Source organism: Eulemur rufifrons, chromosome 18, assembly GCF_041146395.1.
Source record: "Eulemur rufifrons isolate Redbay chromosome 18, OSU_ERuf_1, whole genome shotgun sequence".
Lineage (NCBI taxonomy): Eukaryota > Metazoa > Chordata > Mammalia > Primates > Lemuridae > Eulemur > Eulemur rufifrons.
Genome location: NC_091000.1, coordinates 1,304,652 through 1,324,403, shown reverse-complemented (window position 1 = coordinate 1,324,403; position 19,752 = coordinate 1,304,652). Strand labels below are relative to the sequence as shown.

The 19,752-nt window shown below is 38.6% G+C and overlaps 1 protein-coding gene across 4 annotated transcripts in view; it reads left to right on the top strand.

Moving 5' to 3' along the window:
- SPOCK3 (SPARC (osteonectin), cwcv and kazal like domains proteoglycan 3) overlaps nt 1-19,752 on the top strand; it is a 252,226-nt gene that overhangs the window by 127,792 nt on the left and 104,682 nt on the right. For 3 of the 4 annotated variants that reach the window (XM_069493234.1, XM_069493230.1, XM_069493229.1), the window contains one exon: nt 15,433-15,547. The exons of the other annotated variant lie outside the window; for it this stretch is intronic. In XM_069493234.1, coding sequence (XP_069349335.1) covers nt 15,433-15,547 — 115 coding nt within the window. The remainder of the gene's footprint in view (nt 1-15,432; nt 15,548-19,752) is intronic. 4 annotated transcript variants of the gene reach the window in all.

Sequence of the window (19,752 nt, the reverse complement as noted above, 5' to 3'; positions counted from 1 at the left end):
TTAGGAGCGCGATTCAGAAACCATCTGCCACCAACTTCAGGGGCTGGTGGTGGGCTCTCTGACTGGGGGATGTCCCCGCAGCACACTAAAATCACATGTTCAGGCTTTAAGCACCAAAATGAGCCAGTCCTCGCACAACTAGGTACAAATCACAAATCGAATTATTTTAGCTATATAATGTTGACAGGCTAATATGTCACACCCTCCAAAAAACTCAGACCTGTTGCTACAGAATGTCATTTTCTGGCCTTAGTTAATACGTTTTGTTCTGTTGGCCAACAGTCAATACCTCGAGATAAACAAGGAGCCAGTTCAGAGCAGCTAAGATTAACCTGTGCTTTGCAGCCAAGAAACAAACTCAATTACTAAGAAATAAATTCACCACAAGCAATTTGAACAAAATATGGTAATCTGGACTTAATATTAATAAAAAAATAGTGTTCATGCTCAGAAAGATAAGGATAATATGCATTAAAGAGAACAAGAAAAGATTCATCAAAAGCAAGTAGAAATGAAATGAGATTAGTTATATATGAAAAGGATTTAATTAGAGAACGTAAATATAGATCAATGTCTCTGTCCTTCTCTCTCCTCAATCTTCCAGTATCTATGTTTCTCCACGGGTAATAGATCAGTAGGTAGATAGTTATTAAAATAACACTAAACAGCAGGCAGAGGCTCACGCCTGTAATCCCAGCTCTTTGGGAGGCCGAGGTGGGAGGATTGCTTGAGGTCAGGAGTTTGAGACCAGCCTGGGTAACACAGAGAGACCCCTATCTCTACAATTTTTTTTTTTAATTAGCTTTGCATAGTGGCCAACGCCTGTGGTCCCAGCTACTCAGGAGGCTGATCCAGGAGGCTCACTTGAGCCCAGGAGTTCGAGGCTGCGGTGAGCTATGATCTTGCCTCTGCACTCCAGCCTGAGAGACAGAGCAAGACCGTCTCAAAAAATTAATGAAAACAAAAATAGGAACCTCTAAGATATGGTATTGTGATACTCATATGTGATATTGAAGCACAGAAATAGGACGGCAGAGATGGAAAGAAATGAAATCAAATACAAAGAATCAGTTTAGTGTTAGGGAGAAATAGTTAAATCAGCATACATCTAACAGGAGTTCCAGAAGTTGAGATTAAGTGAAAAATGGAAATAAAGTGACAATATTTAAAAATATCACCAAAAATTTTTCATATTGAAAGTATCACGTATCTGGGTAGTTTCCGTTCTTGTGGGGAGGGAGCGGGGTGGGAATAAAAGTACCATGTACAATATATGTGCAAAAATTGTCACGGAAGCATGGAAGATTGAAAAAATTCACACCTACATCACACTGAGGAATAGAAAATATAAAGAAAAAAATCATAAATATGCCAGAGAGAAAAGACTGATTATCTCAAAGGCAAGGCAATTATACCTGCAGTAAATTATCTTACTACTAACAGTAGATATGGGAAGAAAATGGAGCCACACCTTTAGCAATGAAGGAAGTAAATCATAGTCTAAAATTCTGCACTAAGTTAAATTATAATCTGAAAGTGAGGGAAAATAATGACAATGACAGACAATGACAAAGAGAATTTTTATTGTCAGACCCCTTCTAAAAGAACTACTGAAAGATGTACTTTCAAAGAAGAATAAAATAATACCTGAGAATAGAGTAAAATGCAAAAAATAGTGGTTAATTTGGACAAATTAACTGAAATCGGTAATATATGATGGTAGTTAATTACTTTTAACTCTAAAAATAAAAGGCCAGAGACTAATGCTACATGGCTAAAATGTTTGAACCAAAATGTTAGAAATCAATAATGAGTTTGACGTGGGTGGTCGTTGGTGAGTGATTAAAGATTGCTGAGATCCTAGTGTTGTTTTTGAGAACAGGTGTTGAAAACTTTGGCTTCGTTAGTGAAAACCTGGCAGTGCCCTGTGTGTGAAGTGCGGAATGTCACCACTGGAGGACTGTGTCTGTGACCCTCTGTGCGTGGCGGCACTGTGTGTGGCCTCCGCGCTGTTGCTGCCCTCGCGGCGCTGGAACATGCGGGGCTCGCTGGGCTCCGGCTGCCCGGACTGAGGATCGCACCGACGGCATCCTTGGAGGGAAAGTGTGGTCACGTGACCAGGGCCACACTGCGTGCTTTGGGGAACGTCGTAGGTAACTTGTGAAAATTATATGTCCCTGGAACTCAAGAGGTCATCATGGGCGGTGACTAGTGAGCCGGTGCCCGGGCCGGCGGACAGCGAGATGAGAGGCACTCGAGTCTGTAGCGCCACACTTGACCTATGCAGCTTACGCTTTTATTATTATTTTGTTATCATAAATAATCAAATAACTTTAATTATTTAAAGAATAATTTTGCTTAAACTAATATTATTTTTGTTTTGATCATACCTATGCAGACTTACTCGTAAGTGATACAAATTCTTATTCAATTAAAAAAATAAGAGAGGACAGGCGCAAAGAGCAGATTACCAGTGCAAAAGAAGGTAGCAAAGAGGAAAATAGGAGCATGGTGAATAAAATGTAAAATAAGGGGACGAGGAGTCCAAACATGCGGTGATCACAATAATGGAAATGTAGGCAATCCAGTGGTCACATCGAAGAAAACAAAAACCAGCACTTAGGTGCTGCCGATCCTTGAACAGCGCGGGTTTGAGCTGCGTGGTCCACGTCCACGCGGATTTTCTCCTGCCCTTGCCACCAGCCTTCCTCTGCCTCCTCCTCCTCAGCCTGCTCAGCATGAAGAGGACCAGGATGAAGACCTTTAGGATTCACTTTCGATTAACAAATAGTGAATATATTTCCCTTCCTTATGATTTTCATAATAAAATTTTCTTTTCTCTAGCTTACTTTATTGTAAGAATACAGTATGTAATGCATATAACGTACAAAGTGTGTGATAATGGGCTACTTACGGCATGGTAAGGCTGCCAGGGGACAGCAGGCTGTCAGCAGTTAAGTTTTTGGGGAGCCAACATTATACAGATTTTTGACTGCAAGGGGGAAGACCCTCTAACCCCCACGTTGTTCAAGGGTCAACTGTATATGTTTTAAAACAAAGGACCTAAAACAACACAGCAGTTTTTATAATAAAGGGATGAATTATATATACTAGCAAAAAAATAAACAAAAAATAAAATGCGAAGCAAGAGACATTACCTAACAATAAAAGGAACTGTGCCCCGGGAAAAATCAAGGGCTATAGGTCATGGGCACCAAACAACACAGTCTTGACTCTGGCAGGCAAACATTGGCAAAATTAATGAGAAAATGGGTGAAAAGTGCAAGTATGGAATGGAAATTTGTTACATTTTAATCAGAAGCATTATCAAACAAGTGGATAATGTTCCATATTGTGAAGAGTGACATGAAGAAATTGTTCAGGGTGTTACAAGGTCACATCAGAAGCAAAGATGACGTATTCTGTGTGAAGGAGTTGGCGAAGACTTCATGAAGAATGACATTTCAAAAAAATGTCAAGAATAATTCAGAATTAATCAAGGTGAGGGGGTGGCCAAATTCTAGGCAGGGGGAACATGAAAAAAGATTTGGGAATTTAATGATTTGGTTAGAGACTGAGGGAGAAAATTATGTGCTAGGAGGCTGGAAAATTCTGCATAAATCATAACATATAAGGTATTTTCTGATCTTCTTCAGCTCACCTCAAAATGTCACATTTGGGAAATGGAGATTTCTCGAGTTCAAAAGTAAAAGCCACAAAGCTTGAAAACAAACTTCATATGCAAAAACCCATGCTCTGTATTTTCAAATAAAAACTAATTTAAATTTAGCATATAGGATGAATTATATCCAAAATACATATAACATCTAGATGTAAAATAGTATATTGTCTGAGCTATTTTTCCTTTACCAATTTATAGGAATTCTTACATGTTAATCCTTTCTTATTTTGTCTTCAACAATAGCAAACAGCTGATTTCAGAATTTAGAAAAATAAATGGATAATCAGGTACTTTAATTCAATAATTAGATAACAATTGAATAAAATAATTCGATTTAATCCCATTTGGTTGTTAAGTTTCTCAGCTGTCTCCTCGTTACTTTTTCTTTCCCCGAGATTGCACAGTCTGGGCGTGTGGTGGGCGGCGCGGGGTGAAAGGTGGGCTTCGCCCTGCTGGGCGCTGACTGCCCGTGGTCTGCCCTGGCCTCTCCCCGCCCCCCAGCCCTCCCATGGGCTTTGGTGGCAGGATCACCCCCCACCCCGTCCCGGAGAGCAGTGCCCTGGCCAGCCCGGTGGCTGTCAGGTCGGTCGGTGACTGTGCCGCACAGGAGCTGCAGGTGGCCTTGAAGCCCAGCCCCGGGGTCCTTCCTACCGAGCAGTGTCGCCCCAGGGCTGCTAAGATGTGTGTGTCTGTGCAGTGGCCGCTGTGTCACGGTTCAAACGTGGGGTCGGATGATCCCACCTGTCCCGTGGTTCACCCTCGCTCCCCTCCGCAGTGCCCAGGGTTGGGCTGGAGCCAGGAGAGGGAGCTGGGGACCCAGTTTCTGCTGCTGTGCTGTGACGTCTGCCGTCTCCCCCTCTCTGTCTTCCCCTCATTTACTCCCAGGCAGAAAAAAAATGGGAAGCTTTTATTTTATTCTTCCTTTGTTTCATAGGTTTTCTGTACTACATCTCAGCCTAAGAGAGATCTGTTCCACACCACGGGATAATCCTGTGATCTCTCGGGCTTGTCGACAGCTTAAGTAGAGACAGCAGTGGTGTAACTAGAACCTAGGAGTCACTTTTCCCCAGCTGTATTTCTCAGAATGATTAAATTTGCAAGTTCAAAACCGCAAATATTCCTGCTCCTTCTTCTTGCATCTCCTGGTGACATATCTCAGTTTCTTCATAGGAAGATTATACACAACAGAGTGAAGGTCTTGTGTCCTGTGAGGTAATGGAGCAATGCAAACCACCATTTTCAAGTGGTGTGTGTATAAGTTTTAAAGTTGAACAATGATACGCAGCAATATTGTATCCTCTTAACTTTATTTCATCAGTGATCAATCCTAAAGTACATTAGAATTTCATGTTTCAGTTTCATTATTGTATGGTATTTTTCTAATTATTTTCTATTCATTTTCTAATAGCTGAGTCAGAAAAATAAATTTCAAGTAATTAATATCAAAAACTACTTATAGAGTTAACATCTTAGTCATTTGTTTCTGTTGATACCATTATTTTTTATATCATGGGGGCACATCTTGTAATTATATAGGTTTCCATGTGGTTTCTAAAATTGGATTCTGCTATAATGATTTAGTCAAGCCTAATCGAATTGTATTGTATCATCAATTTACGACTCTAAGAAAGTGACTACAGATACTTTTTGAATATTTTGAATATTTGGGTAAGTACCTTAGTCAACAAAAATTCCCTATGTCTTTAGATTTCTAAATTAGGCACTTTGGGATATTAGCTTGCCAGATATGGCAAACAATTAATTTGATGGAACAGTGCTAAAGATGTAGTCCTTTAGTAAATAGCAATTAGAAATTTTCATTTGCACCTGGGTAAATTACAGATTAGAATGTCTAAGGTGTAAGCTGACTGAAAGGGCTGTGTCAGTAAAAATAGTGGGCTTTTGCACAGATAGTGATCAATTTTCCATTTTATAAAGGAAGTGCTATTAGTATTTACCACTATAAGAAATTTAGAAGACAATATGATGTATTGAAAAAGAAAAAGAGTGATAGAGAACTAATGAGAATGGTATTTTACAATCTTCATCAATATTTTAACTGGAGTAGAACAGCAGTAGAATAAAATTCAGGTTTTTCATTAACTTCAATTTGTCAATGTAGTAGTCAATTACATTTAATAAACATTTATAAGATAGGATATTATTGAAATAAAAAACTATGGTATTTCGGTACCTATTTATTACAAAATAAATCAATCCAGCAATTACATCTGAATCTGCCAATAGGTAGACCTCACATTTAATGTTTACAATGGAGAGACCAGAGTTAGAGTGGACAGGTTTTGCATAACTAAAGTGGTAGTGAGGTTTGAAGGTAGGAAAGTCACTCCAAAGACTTGCTGCATTTAATTACTTTTAGCACCACAAAATGGGCTGTCAAAAGACTAATTACCTATCAGACATTAGCTCTATTTTCTATGCCGCTCACTTGCAAAGCCTTTCATTATGACACCTGGCAAGTTTAAAAAATTCCCTAGGAAACCACTTCTTCCTGCAGCTTTATAGCGTAGAGTTATGGTGGCATGAACTGTTCTGAGAACAACAAAAACACATTTAATGTTTCATTGTTAAACTATTAAGAAAATTTTAAAAATCATGTTGTAGTTACTTGTCTGTTCATTTTATGTGGTGACCCACAGCTAAGCTTAAAGAAACATTTTAGCAAGTGAATGGAGGGTATGTGTTTTGAGTTCACTATTTAGTGATGTGATTTTTCCAAAATTCTTCCAGAATTGCAATACAACTCTCAATTTCACACTTCACCTGCTCTTACATCACAAAAAAATGTCCAGCTGATTCTTCGTTTTCTTGATTTTTTTTCCCCAGGCACTGAAGAGCTCTCTCATCACCTAGATATGCTTTATGTTGCCAACTGAAATTCAAGAGAAGGGAATGTTTGCTTATATGTTTCCTGGAATAGTGGCAGATGTATTTGCCGCAATACAAAACTTTGATGATAAAATATTGTAATATCCAGAAAGTAAAGGCAAACTGAATTTTATGTGTATAAAACACGTTTTCAGCTCATATGAGGAAAGTTACACATTTGCATATTATAATCCCAATAATTTTTAAAAGTTGGCAACTTCACTCTAAATAAATTATATAACAGCTTCCTCTGTTCACTGATATTCTTGGTTACGTACATTATTTTAGATTTTCATCTTTAATTACTAAAGGACAGCCCCAAATAATTATTGGTCAAATTAATTTGAATAGCAATTGCCTAATTTTTTTTTCTGTTCCTTAGCTATTCATCCCAACCTTGAATGCCACTCACTGAAACGTAAAATGAACTAGATTTTAACACAATGGAGAGTATAAAAAGACTTTTATTTAAAATGTACATAAACCAAGATTAAAATGAGGAAATGATGGGGAAGAAGAAATAAAGCACGCATGTAAAACGGTGAGCGTGTCATCACTCAAAATGCATCTCACACTGCGTGTGCAGTTGTTAACAGCGTGCCTGACATTTGACTCTGAACTTCTTGGTGGGCAAACGTAGGAAGGACTGTCATTAGTATTTATAAGGTTGGTGGTGTTCCAAAGAGACTGAATTCACTGAAAGCTATAGTTTTTTCCATGTACTTGTTTATTAGAAAGCCAACAATAAAAGATTTATTGTTGTTGTTGGCTATGTATTAATATTTTGTATTCTGAGGTAGATATGAAGTGTATTTTATAAAGGAAAAAAGGAACAAAAGACATTCTATAAGAGTAGTTGGCACATAAGCAAAATTTACTTGATTAAAGAGATAAATGTAAGAATTTATCTAAATTAATAATTCATTTTAAGGGGAGAAGCTGCTTAAAAAGTTAAGATTGTGTAACATCATTATACAATCCCTGAATACATAAGATTTGTATTTTGAGATATTCTACCATACCCTTTTATGGTACAATTTTTATGGCTTCATGCTAATATTACCTCTAAAAATATATTTTTAAATATTGCTAAGAGGAACAGTAAATGTTCTAATACTACTTAATCATGTTATATTTGGAAATTAAGTATTATGGAAGTATATATTTGTATTATAATAGGATTAAAATGCTCCAGGAATTACATATAAAACACTATCAGTAGAATATCAATCTTCCTAAAATTGTTTGTGATCTACTACATTTATAAAAATTAGGTACTTTTAAAATGTTGATATTTAAACCTTCAAATTTATATAGAAAGATGTCATTTTTAGATATAAAACAATGTTGCTATTATAATACCAATAGACTGCTGCTACTTCTCAAGCTCAAAAAGTAAATACATTTATATTTTTAAAATTTATCTTCACTAAATGTCCTCTCTCCCTTCCCAATTTCTGTTAACCTTATGCATATTAATACTTTGTTAGCAGCAGTAATTTTTTTTAAACTTTTCCCTTTCAACAACACTTAGGAGCATGTTTGCAAAAAAATTGGCTTTCTTACATAAATGTTCTTAAAACAAAATAAAGTTGTCAAGCAGGTACCTTAAACTGATATTTAGAGCTCCCAATGCCTAGAGTCATTAGACTTTGGCCAAGGCTAATATTCATAATTATGCACGGGCCTGGCCCCTCCACCCGCTAGGGAGGCACACTGGTGACAGGAGCACCCTCGGTGAGCTCTTAGAGGTTCCCTTTCACACAGGTATGCTTGTCACACATTTAAACTTTTTTATTTTAACTTTATAAAGCCTAGTCAATACCCTTCTTACCATGGAAGAAGAAGAGGGTTGTCTAAAGTTATAATAAAGAGCATTTTAGTTTTCCATAGGGCAGTGCCTTTGTATTATACACCATATAACTAACCTCTTGGAAGCCAGACATTTTAAGCTTTCACAGGGCTTACAGTAAGGACTGTCCTATTGCTTAAATGAGATTATAATCAGACCCCAGTATAGACTGGTTCTGCCTCTGATGGATTCAACCAACCACAGATAAAAATTTTTGAAAAAAAAAACACAAAAATGAAAAATAGTAAAAACAAAAAAGCAAAACAGTATAACAACTATTAACATAGCATTTACTTTGCATTATGTGTTATAGGTGATCTAGAGATGATTTAAAGCATACAGGAGGGCGTGTGTAGGTTACATGCACATGTTGTGCCATTTTAGGGTCCTGAGCATCGGTACACGTTGGAATCCTTGGGTGTCCTGGACCCAATTCTCCACGGATACCTGGGGACCACTGCACATGTATTGTATTGGTCACGCACTAATGGAGCCCAAGCCAGGGTATTAATGTTTCCTTGATCTGCATTAAGTCTGCGAATCGCTGAGAACTGAGCTATAGTGCTAGAGCAGATGCAGCGTGGACGGAGCAGTGGGAAGGAGGCTGTGGTGATGGAGAACATGCTTGTGAATTCTAGCGATGACTACAACCAAACATCCCCTGGAGTACGCCTGCAGGGACAGGAATCTCTGCACAGGGGACAACAGCATCTTCCAAGGAACCCGTGGGTGCGAGCACAGCGGCACACGGTAGTGCCGAGTCGTAAGAGACTCAGCAGGTGTGAGAAAGGCAGTGCTGGGGTAGCCATAGGCCTGGGAAACAAAGCCCCTGTCTAGAAAAGTGCCTGTGGAAAGAAGCAGATTTAAAATAGAACATAGAATACATATTTTACAACTAGCTAAAAATTAATGAACAGATGGAATAAAGGGTTTCCCAAAATCTGTACTTTGCATTAAAATGGTAGTGCTTTAATATTAAATGTAAAAATCAGGTTAAATATTAAATAGATGACTTATAGGCTTTGTTGAATGACTTTCTCAGTTCTGGAATTTTCAGAGCACAGTTTTAGGTCCTAAGTAATTGTACATGGAACTGATCTGTTAGAGAGAGATGGAACTGCAGGAAGGAACTCTCAGAATAAAACCACACCAAAATACTCTGGTACTATTCAATATTATTGTCTTTTCTGCTTGTCTTACTGTATAGTGTGTGTGTGTGTGTGTGTGTGTGTGTTTAAATTTTATTTTATTATTTTTTTATTTCAGCATATTACAGGGGTATAAATGCTTAGGTTATATGTATTGCCTTTGCCTCACCCAAGTCAGAGCTACAAATGTGTCCTTCCCCCAGACGGTGCATACTGCACCCATTAGGTGTGAATATATCCATCCATCCTCTCCTCCCCCTCCCACCTACCCGTCACCCGATGACTGTTCTTACTATATGTGCACTTAAGTGTTGATCAGTTAATACCAATTTGATGGTGAGTACATGTGGTGCTTGTTTTTCCATTCTTGTGATACTTCCCTTAGTAGAATGGGTTCCAGCTCTATCCAGGATAATATAAGAGGTGCTAGATCACCATTGTTTTTTGTGGCTGAGTAGAACTCCATGGTGTATATATACCACATTTTATTAATCCACTCATGTATTGATGGGCACTTGGGTTGTTTCCACATCTTTGCAATTGTGAATTGTGCTGTTATACACATTCTAGTGCGGATGTCTTTTTTTATAGAATGTCTTTTGTTCCTTTGAGTAGATGCCCAGTAGTGGGATTGCTGGACCAAATGGTAGTTCTATTATTATTATTATTTCCATATTACTTTCCATAGTGGTTGCACTAACTTGCAGTCCAACCAGCATTGGCCTAGGGTTGGTTTGTGAAAAAATAGCCCTGAGATCGGAACTGTTGGCCTCTTCCATGAGTAGAGCAGTGTGTGAGTGTTCCTATCTCTCCGCATCCACACCAACATTTGTTGTTTAGGGACTTTTTGGTAAAGGCCATTCTCACTGGAGTTAGGTGATAAATCACTGTGTTTTGATTTGCATTTCCATGATGATTAGAAATGTTGAGCATTTTTTCATGTGTTTGTTGGCCATTAATCTGTCTTCTTTTGAAAAGTTTCTGTTCATGTCCTTTGCCCACTTTTTGATAGGGTGGTTTCATTTTTTTCTTGCTGATTTTTCTGAATAATATTATTACAGAAAATATTTTTATCTATTTATTCTGTGTTATGGAGAATATGAAGGTAAGCTGACCACGGGACATTGGGCCAGCTACTCTCAGTCTCACTGGAAGCTCAGGAACCAGGACTCTTCAGTGGCAAAGCATTTAGGCTTTGTAATTCCAAGGGTGTGGGTTTCTGTCCTGGTTCTACTAGTTACTAGCACTACATCTTAGGACAAACATTGTATTGAACTACTATTTCCTGACCTCTCAAACTAAGATGATAACACATGTTTCAGAAAATAGTCTTAAGGATATTTTGCATGTAAAAAAAGATCTTTACTAGCATATAGCAAACACTGACTACATTACAACTATTACATGCCTATATAACATATCATCCAAATCCTTAGGACAGATGCATACAGAATTTTGAACTTTTCATATTTTAAAAGGCAATATGATCTGTGTGTCATATAATTCATGCTACCACGTGCATTTCCTTTAAAAAAAAAAAAGTTATAATTCTGTAGCACATCATCCTGCAATAAAATATAGTAATCCTTTTGAAGTAAAACACTAAATCAAGTTAAAGCCATAAATTGATTTGCATTAACTCACAGCAGTATTTTTCTCTACCAAATGAGTTTTTCCCAGATACATGCTCTAGTCCCCCCCCCCAAAAAATAAAACCAAAAAACCTTTCAATTGTCGGAGCTTTTTGGGTGTTGTGGTTATATTTCAGTATTTTAAAGCAGTGGTCCCCAACGTTTTTGGCACCAGAGACAGCCAGGGACAGGTTTCATGGAGGACAGTTTTCCGTGGGGAAGGTGGAGCTCAGGTGGCCCCGCGTGCAATAGGAGCGGCTGTAGATGCACATGGCGCTGCGCTGGCTCACCCGCCGCTGACGTCCTGCTGTGCCACCCCGTCCTGAGTTCCCAACAGGCCGCTGCCCCGTATCGGGCCTTGACCAGGCATTGGGAACCGCTGTTTAAAGGACACTGAAATTCTAAGGTCTAAGGACTTTCTGATCATCTCTGGTTAAGAGTAGGGGTTTGCACAAGTACATAGAGGGACTGTGAGTGTGAGACTTATTGTGCTTCCTGCAGAGATGGGAGAGAGGGAGACGAGTCCAAGAAAATCACTGTTCATTATTCTGTTGCCGGCATGAGAAAAAACAGAGAGATGGTGCTTACGTTCTCTTTTCCGACCAAAAATGGGTTTGGGGAAGAGGATAGGAGAGTTGGCCATAAAAATAGGTTTTTCTTCTTTCCTTTATTTACAATATGCCTTCAAATTAAGCATCTTAAAAATCTAACTAGATTAAAAGACTATTAATATTTTTAATAATTTACATTCTTTAAGGTGACCACTAAAGAGCCATCTTCCCCCAACCCCTCCTTGGAATGCTAGATCCAAATATCCAGGTGACTGCCGAGTGTCACCGTCAAGATGTCACCACAGGCATTTCGTAAATACACACACAAGTAAACTTGCTGTATTTTCTTTTTCCTTGCCACCAATATATCTTATTTCTCGTTTGGTGGTGCCACCAATAACCATTTCTTTTATTTCTGAAAAACTTTCTCCTCATACCCAATCAATAATTGGGTCCTGTTGAATATGTGCCCTTTATGTCTTTAAAATGTGTCTCTTTCTCTCCATCTTAACGCCCAGTTCCCCTAGATGAAATTTCTACTCTTTATCTCCCAAACATTTCACTAGTTTTCCTGTCTTAATCACATATACTTCAGATCACAGATCATCTCCAAATTCTTGTGTGTGATCTTTCTTCAATAAAAACCCGATCGTGCCACTCTCCTACCTAAAACAAAACACTTATTTGTTAGGTCCCGGGTTAGTTTACGTCACTCAGAAAGACTGTAAGAGATAGAGTGCAGAAAGGGACTGGTCCGCTAAACTCAAGCGTACTCGCTGAGATCTTTCCAGACATGGTGTCACTGGGTGCTTGAGAGAACGGGAGACGTCACACTGGAAACAGGGCAGAGGGGGACAGCAGGGGGCGATGGCGGGTTGATGCCAGACTCTCTCAGGCACAGGATTGACTCTAATCCGTGGGCTTCGGCCAAGAGGAATTTGGTTGTGTTATTGTTATGATTTCAAGAGTGAAATCTTAGGCATCTGTATTTACAGCATGTGATGTTTTGCAGTTTTTAAGCTGCCAACAATGAGAGTTTTACGAAATGAAACAGATGGTTGAAACCACATGCACAGAAAGTGCCCGTTTTTGTCACTGTGGATTCTGCCTCTGATTCTCTATGTTCGTTTCCCCCTGTTATGTCTTCTACCTCATGATCGCCGGTGCTGCTCCTTTATTTGATCATTCGTGTAGAATCGTGTGTGAAATTTTCTCACCGTATCGTTTTCATGTGTTAAATGTGTTCTGATAATCCCCTCTCACTGTTCCACAGCTTGTGAGTTCCGATTGCTCTCCTTAAAGAGACACAACGTGAGAGGGTCGTGGAACTTTTCAAAATTACCTAATGTAGATTGTATTAGGTAAAGAAAAAATAGCTAAAATATTCACAGTCTGCATTTAAGTTGTAATTAGATTACATTACCCATGACACTTTTATATGTATGATAGTGTTTTATTTCAAAATGGAATCACTCCTTTTGCAGAATAGTATGTCCAAGATTAAATACGTTCAAAATGAGGGTGTGACATATATATATATATATATATATTTATATATAGTACAGCATTAGGTAGCAATGACATTGTTTAGTTATTAGGCAGAATTTTTTAATTTTAATAAATTTTTATAAATGATTTTAATAGTTAGAAATCAAAAATAGTCTAAGGATTAGAAATGGCTCAAAGCATTTTTAATACCTTTTTTGTTATTGTGTATTTCTCTGTTATGTTGTATAATAAGAGGCCATAGTTTTCAAGGACAGTGGTTTGAAGAGAGTATTTTTTCATTAATGATGCTTTAAACTGTGATAGTATAATGAAAATGTTGTAGTAATTTTAATTTTTATAGTGAACTAAGTATATTCAATATTTTATAGAAAATAGTATAACTTATTTTAATTTTTAAAGCTATGTTTAAATACATGAAGCTATAATTAATCTAATAATTGTTTATTAAAAAACTTTTTAGTACAAAAAATCTGAAACATTTGTGTTCTAAATAGATGCATTTAATGTCTTGATCATTTTATTATGGAATAATAGGTTTATTAGTTAATATTTCATCATTATATATAGTATTCTTTATTTTAAATCTTATGCTTATTTAAAATCTCAAGAGTTTTATAGAAATATACTTGGTATTTTTAAAACAATAAAATGTGTTTATGTGCATATTTATAGTTTACATACATATTTTAATAATTCATTGATTTTCAAGACATATTCGCCTTATATAGGCTAGTGACTAAATATACTTAAAATCACCACATTCATAAAGCTAAATTTGATTTATAAACAAGCGTGAGTTTCCCGTAGGTTTAAGATCTAAAAAATATTAGGTCAAGTCCACATTTTATGCCCAGCAGACAGAACCGTGGCCCTTCCAGATACTTCTGCGTATTCCAAATGCACATTCTTCTGGCTCCATCTTTCTCCATGCACTGAATTTTTTCAGTTTGCCATATTCCATTATTTCTTTCTCTCGATTTTGCCAGGTACCCAAACTGGACACTCAGGGCTTTTTCCTTATTTGTGTCAACTCCCCCCGGCCTTCCCCCATCAATAAGTCCCAACAGAATATCACAGACCATAACCAGTAATGACACCAATCACAGCGTTATCCACAGTAGCCAAAAGACAGGAACAACCAAAATGCCTGTCTGCCAGTGAATAGATAAGTAAAATGTGGCGTGTCCATAGAATGGAATATTATCCGGCAAATATAAAGGAATGAAGTAGCCAGTCATGCTACAACATGAACCTCAGAAACATGGTGCCCAGTGAAACAAGCTAGTCATAATACCACGTATTTTATTTATTCAATTCATGTGAAATGTTCAGAATAGGCAAGTCTCTAGAAGCAGAAAGTAGATTAGCAATTGCCTAGTACTAGTTGGGGTCAGGGGAGAAATCTTAGGGGGTGATAACTAGAGGATATGTTTGGGTTTTTATGGTGATGAAAATATTCTAAATTTGTGGTGATAAGTTTACAGTTGTAAATATACTAAAAACCATTGACTGTAAGCTTTAAATGTGTGCATCGTATAGTTTGTGAATTACACATCAATAAAGCTCTCATTACAAAACCTGTCAACGTATCACATAGTCTTTGTGCCGGCAGCCAGCAAGACAGAGGTTTGTCTGAAGAAATAATTGTCCAAATGTGATGCACAGTCTAAACTGCAGCACCTCAGTTCTCACTGTGCCGCACTCAGCCAGCCCCCCAGGTACAGCTCTAGACTTTTCTTGAATATCCAAAGACTCACGAATGTCCGCTGACATCATTCTGTTTCTCTACCCGCCAGCCTCTCTCTAGGGAAAGCAGAAGCATGGATTGTAGTTTTCTACTGTTATAAAATATTGCAGTAACACCCTCCAACTTTATTTCTTCACCTTCACTTCTTAGACGGTAGTAGCAACTATAGACAATTTTGGTCTTAAAGTTTCTGTTTTGATTACACATTTTCTGTTCTTGGAGGTAGGTGCATATCAGCCTCTGAATGGAGTGGATGAGACTAAACTGCAACTGAGTTATGTATCTCTCTACAGTCGAAGAATGTAAAAAACCTTATGGCTAAATGCTGTTTAAATGGCTTGATCCAATTGTGTTTGGTGAGCTTAGATGCCTCCATTTTACTGAAGCTTATTTTAATATTTTCTGTACAACTTTTTTTTTTAGCTTTAGATCCAGCTAAAGATCCGTGCTTAAAGATGAAATGTAGCCGTCATAAAGTGTGCATCGCTCAAGACCCCCAGACCGCAGTCTGCGTTAGTCACCGGAGGCTCACGCACAGGTAAACATTGTTGAATTAAATTCCACTGACTGAGCAGTGCTCCTTACCAGGACTAGCTGCCGGGTATAAACATTTGGCAGTGCCTGCTAATCGTCTATGCAGAGCTTTGTTGAAACAGTTTCGGAAGCTTGGCTAATACAATTATGATCCACTTGGGTTAAACATCGTCATCAGTCAGGATTACTGCTTGTAGAATTCTAGGCATATGTTATTAAATAAAGTAGGTCTTGTAAAGATAAGATTAAAATGTTATATCTTGATATTTGTGCTTTTGCTAGTTTGAGAAACAAGTACAGCTTGGATGCCCTCTAAATATTTCTGTTTATGGACACTCAGACATCTTTGTTTCCCTCAGCGGAGAGTTAGAAACAAAGTTTAAGGGGAAAAATGAATTGGTTGATGTTTATAAAAAGAGATTAAAAGTCGCAAAATAGAGATCTGGGGCTGGAGTACGTTGGGACACTTCTGTCGGAAGCCCTGGCCCCAGCGGTCCTGGCATTCCTTCCTGGAGGCTGGCACAGAATTCCCAGAGAGGAAGGAAGGAATCCAGGTGTCTTGTAGAACAATCAGAACTGCCATCTGTAAGGCAGGCTGCGTTTTGAGAAGGATCAGTAGTTGGAAATAGCCTGTGCAGTTTGGTGCTCAGCCTTAAGGATTGGAACATGACACAATCCAAAGTGAAGCAAGTAGGTATATTCATTTCTTTCATGACGTTTTAAGGTTATTTTCCTTGAGAGAACACTCTTCTCTATGGCAGTGGACCTAATTCATGTATTGCTTTTAAATCAAATGAGCAAGGAAATGTTGCTATTTGGGTATTCTCAGAGAATAATTGGATTTTTGGCTTTAGTGTAATTGCATATAAATTCTATTATTCAAATACACCAACAATCAGAGAATAAGAATGTCAGAGAATGAAAATGTAAGTAGCATTTCTAGAAAACAGCAAATATCAAGGTTACATTGATGTTCCGTGTTAATGTAAAAGCACATATACCTAACACCCTCTTTTACATGCCGAATGGATAGCGTGAGCATTTATTCCGTGACGCTGAGTCTACAGCAGCGGATTTCGAGTTCCAAGGCAGGTTGATGCAACGAAAGCAGAGGGTTTGGGAAGGTGCTCACTCAGCACCCGGAGTCCTGGCGTCCCAGTGGTGTCCTTGGGGCAGTGTGGGAGAGGGAAGGGGAAGCAAACGACAGTTCAGAGACACGCAGAGTGAAAGATCTCTTGGAAATCATTATTTCATAAAGTCAGTGTACCAAAAATGACTTCATTTCACAAAGTCAATCAGTAACATAGCCCCAGTCAATCGTGACTGTGATGTCAATTTTATAAAGGGATAACAAAATGGGGGGGGGGCAAAAACTTATTTTTCTATTTATTTCCTCGGGATTTCAAATTTCTTGTAATTCCTGTTAATTAATCATCATATTTTACAATTATTAGTATGTGAATGTGTGTATGTGGGGGGAGTGAACATTTTTACTTGGGGAATCAATCAGAGCCTGGTGTCGAAAGGAATTCACGTATGACCTCTCACCTAAGTTGCAGAGGTTAAGCCAGTTCATTTCCTATAAAAGCAAAACCTGTTTTCTAGCAAGTTCCAGGGTCCCTGGGGAAGATTTCCATCCACACACATTTAACACCGTGGAAGAGGCTCATCTGCTATTTCCTCCCAGGACCCCTGAACCCCAGTCAGAATGGCTGGAGACCTCACCGTCACTGTCACGCCGTGGCAGAGACTCACTTGCTCTGACGCTTGCTGGGAACGGACGCTGGGAGAGGCTGAAGTAACTGACTCAGGATCACAAAGCCAGGAATTTTCAGAGCGTTAGTTCAATCTGTATTTACTTACCCCAGAGTTTATGCTTTTTACAGCTTTGCTGTCTCACTGCTTCTCTGACATTATCAAACAAAGACTTAAACAACAGAAAAAAAACAAAAACCTTCCTTAACATGATAAAAACGATCAAAAGCCAGTAACCAAACGTCCTTACTATGTGCAGCTGAAGCATCTGGCCTAGAGAACACTGATGGCTTGGCTCTGGCGCAGGGCGGGTGGGCAGCTACGCACTTTGCGGGGGACTCCAGTGTTTGGTGTGAATAGGGTTTAGTCCTGTCCTATTTCTGAGAGAGACTATCTAAAAACGTGCACCTAGTTCACACTATACTCAATAAATAAATAACCAGTTTGCAACAAACTGATTTTAAGATTAATATTTGATATGCTTTAGCTGCCTTGAGCGTGTCGGTACGTAGCGAAGTTTACACAACACTTAGGGAAAGAGCTTTGCCAAGCAGCCTGATCAGTAGAGACGGCCAATACAAACCGTCTAGATCTTAGACCTGAGGATTGTGTGTGTATTTTGGGGGTGGGCAGAGAAAGCAGAGAAAGAGGGTTTAATTAATTTTGTCCATTTATTGATACATAATTTAGATTAGAAATTGCTACTTTTCTTCCATTTAAAGGGACAACTTATTTTTCTTCCTTGATCTCATAAATGAGAAAGGAAATAGAACCTGCTGCTTGTTTCTTCAGGGGGAATCCTGTTTATCAAGTAGGCCTTTTCAAGTTCCTCTGCCCAGACTAGATGTCACACCCATTTCTCCATCACCTTGGAACCTTGAACTTCTCATCCCACAGTTGTAATAGCTCGTCCACTTTAATCTCCTTCAATTGACTGAAAGTTCCACGAAGGAGGGTCTGTGTCTTATCCACTGCTTTATACTCAGATCCTGGCATTTGAGTTCAGTAAAACAGCTGTTTGCAGAACATTTAGGGAGGAAAATTTTGAGAAAAGAGTTTGACCGATTGAAATGATTTCTCTAGATAAGCTAGGTCTAAACTTTGTTTCTGTGTGCCTGGTGCATTATTGTTGAAAGTGAATTAGGAAGGGTGTAGAAAGCCAATCAACAAATATTTTTAAATAAATGTATTGGGAGAATGAACGAATACAGGAGTTGCAGAATACAAAGGAGAAGAGGAAATAAAATATGCAGTGAGTGGTGGTCTGTAATAATCAGTTTAAGAAATTTGTAGGCCCTTGGCTTGGATTTGTGAATAATTGAAGTGATTCGTAAATGTCTCCTTCCTCAGTGCTTTTAAATGACGATAATTGTTTTCTGAAATTGAGAAACAGCATGGCTGGGAGCTCCATGTGGTTCTAGACTAGCTATAAAACTACGGCCACCACAGCCACTGCAGAGGACAGTGTCCTGTCCAGATGTGGACCCGTCAAGTCACGTACTTGGACATTGTCTCCTCGTGGCTTTCTTTCTGTGAAGAACTGGCCTCCAGCCAGCGTGGGACCTGTGTTCTCCTGCTAACTCTGTTGCCACTGTCATGCCCGAATAGTCGTATGAACAGTGAGAAAGAACTGGAACCGCAGCGCACTTTTCCAATATGGTAACGTGACAAACTAATTAGACGGTTTAATACAGAATATATGATGAGCTTCCGGGGCCTTGAACAGGATCCACTTTTTATCTTGTCACACTGGGAAAAAGACCCGCAGATGCCGACAGCTGAGGGGTTTTGCTTCACTGTTTTTGTGTGTTGTGAGCAAGAAGCCCGGTGTTTTCCGCGCCCCAGGCCCGTGCAGCTGCAGATAGTTAACGCTGTTTCCAGATCAGCCTTCCGGGCCCCAGTCAGGGCTGCGGCTGTGGGAAGGAGAAGGCTGGGCACGGCCAGACAGGGCCAGGGTGAAGAAGTTGTGCAGGACAGCACTAGCCACGCTAGCTTCTGCTTCATTTACACCGAAGGATGGAAAGAGAACCAAAAAGGAAATGGTTTTGGCCCCCTCAGAAGGCATTACATAGAAAGTGATGAAACGAAGTTAAATGCTACTTATCAAAAATAGATATCAAAGAAAGCTCTTCCTAAAACGCCTCTATTTTAATTACGCACTCTTGAGATTCATGGTTTATAGTGACTATATTTAAGAAAACATCCAAATTTGTTTATATGGTTATTAATTGCGTGACTATGGTATTTGCGTTTTCGTTGTTCTGATGTTGAAATGTTTAAGATGGGGAGATGCAATCCCAGGGGTTAAGTTACGGTAGAGTTCCAAAAATATTTGCTGAACTGAATCGAACTTATCATAACTATTTTAATATAATGCTTCTATACTTGGGAAAGATTTAACCTCTATGGGCTATAAATGTATTGACAGAGTCCTCAGGGAGAATGAATCCAGTA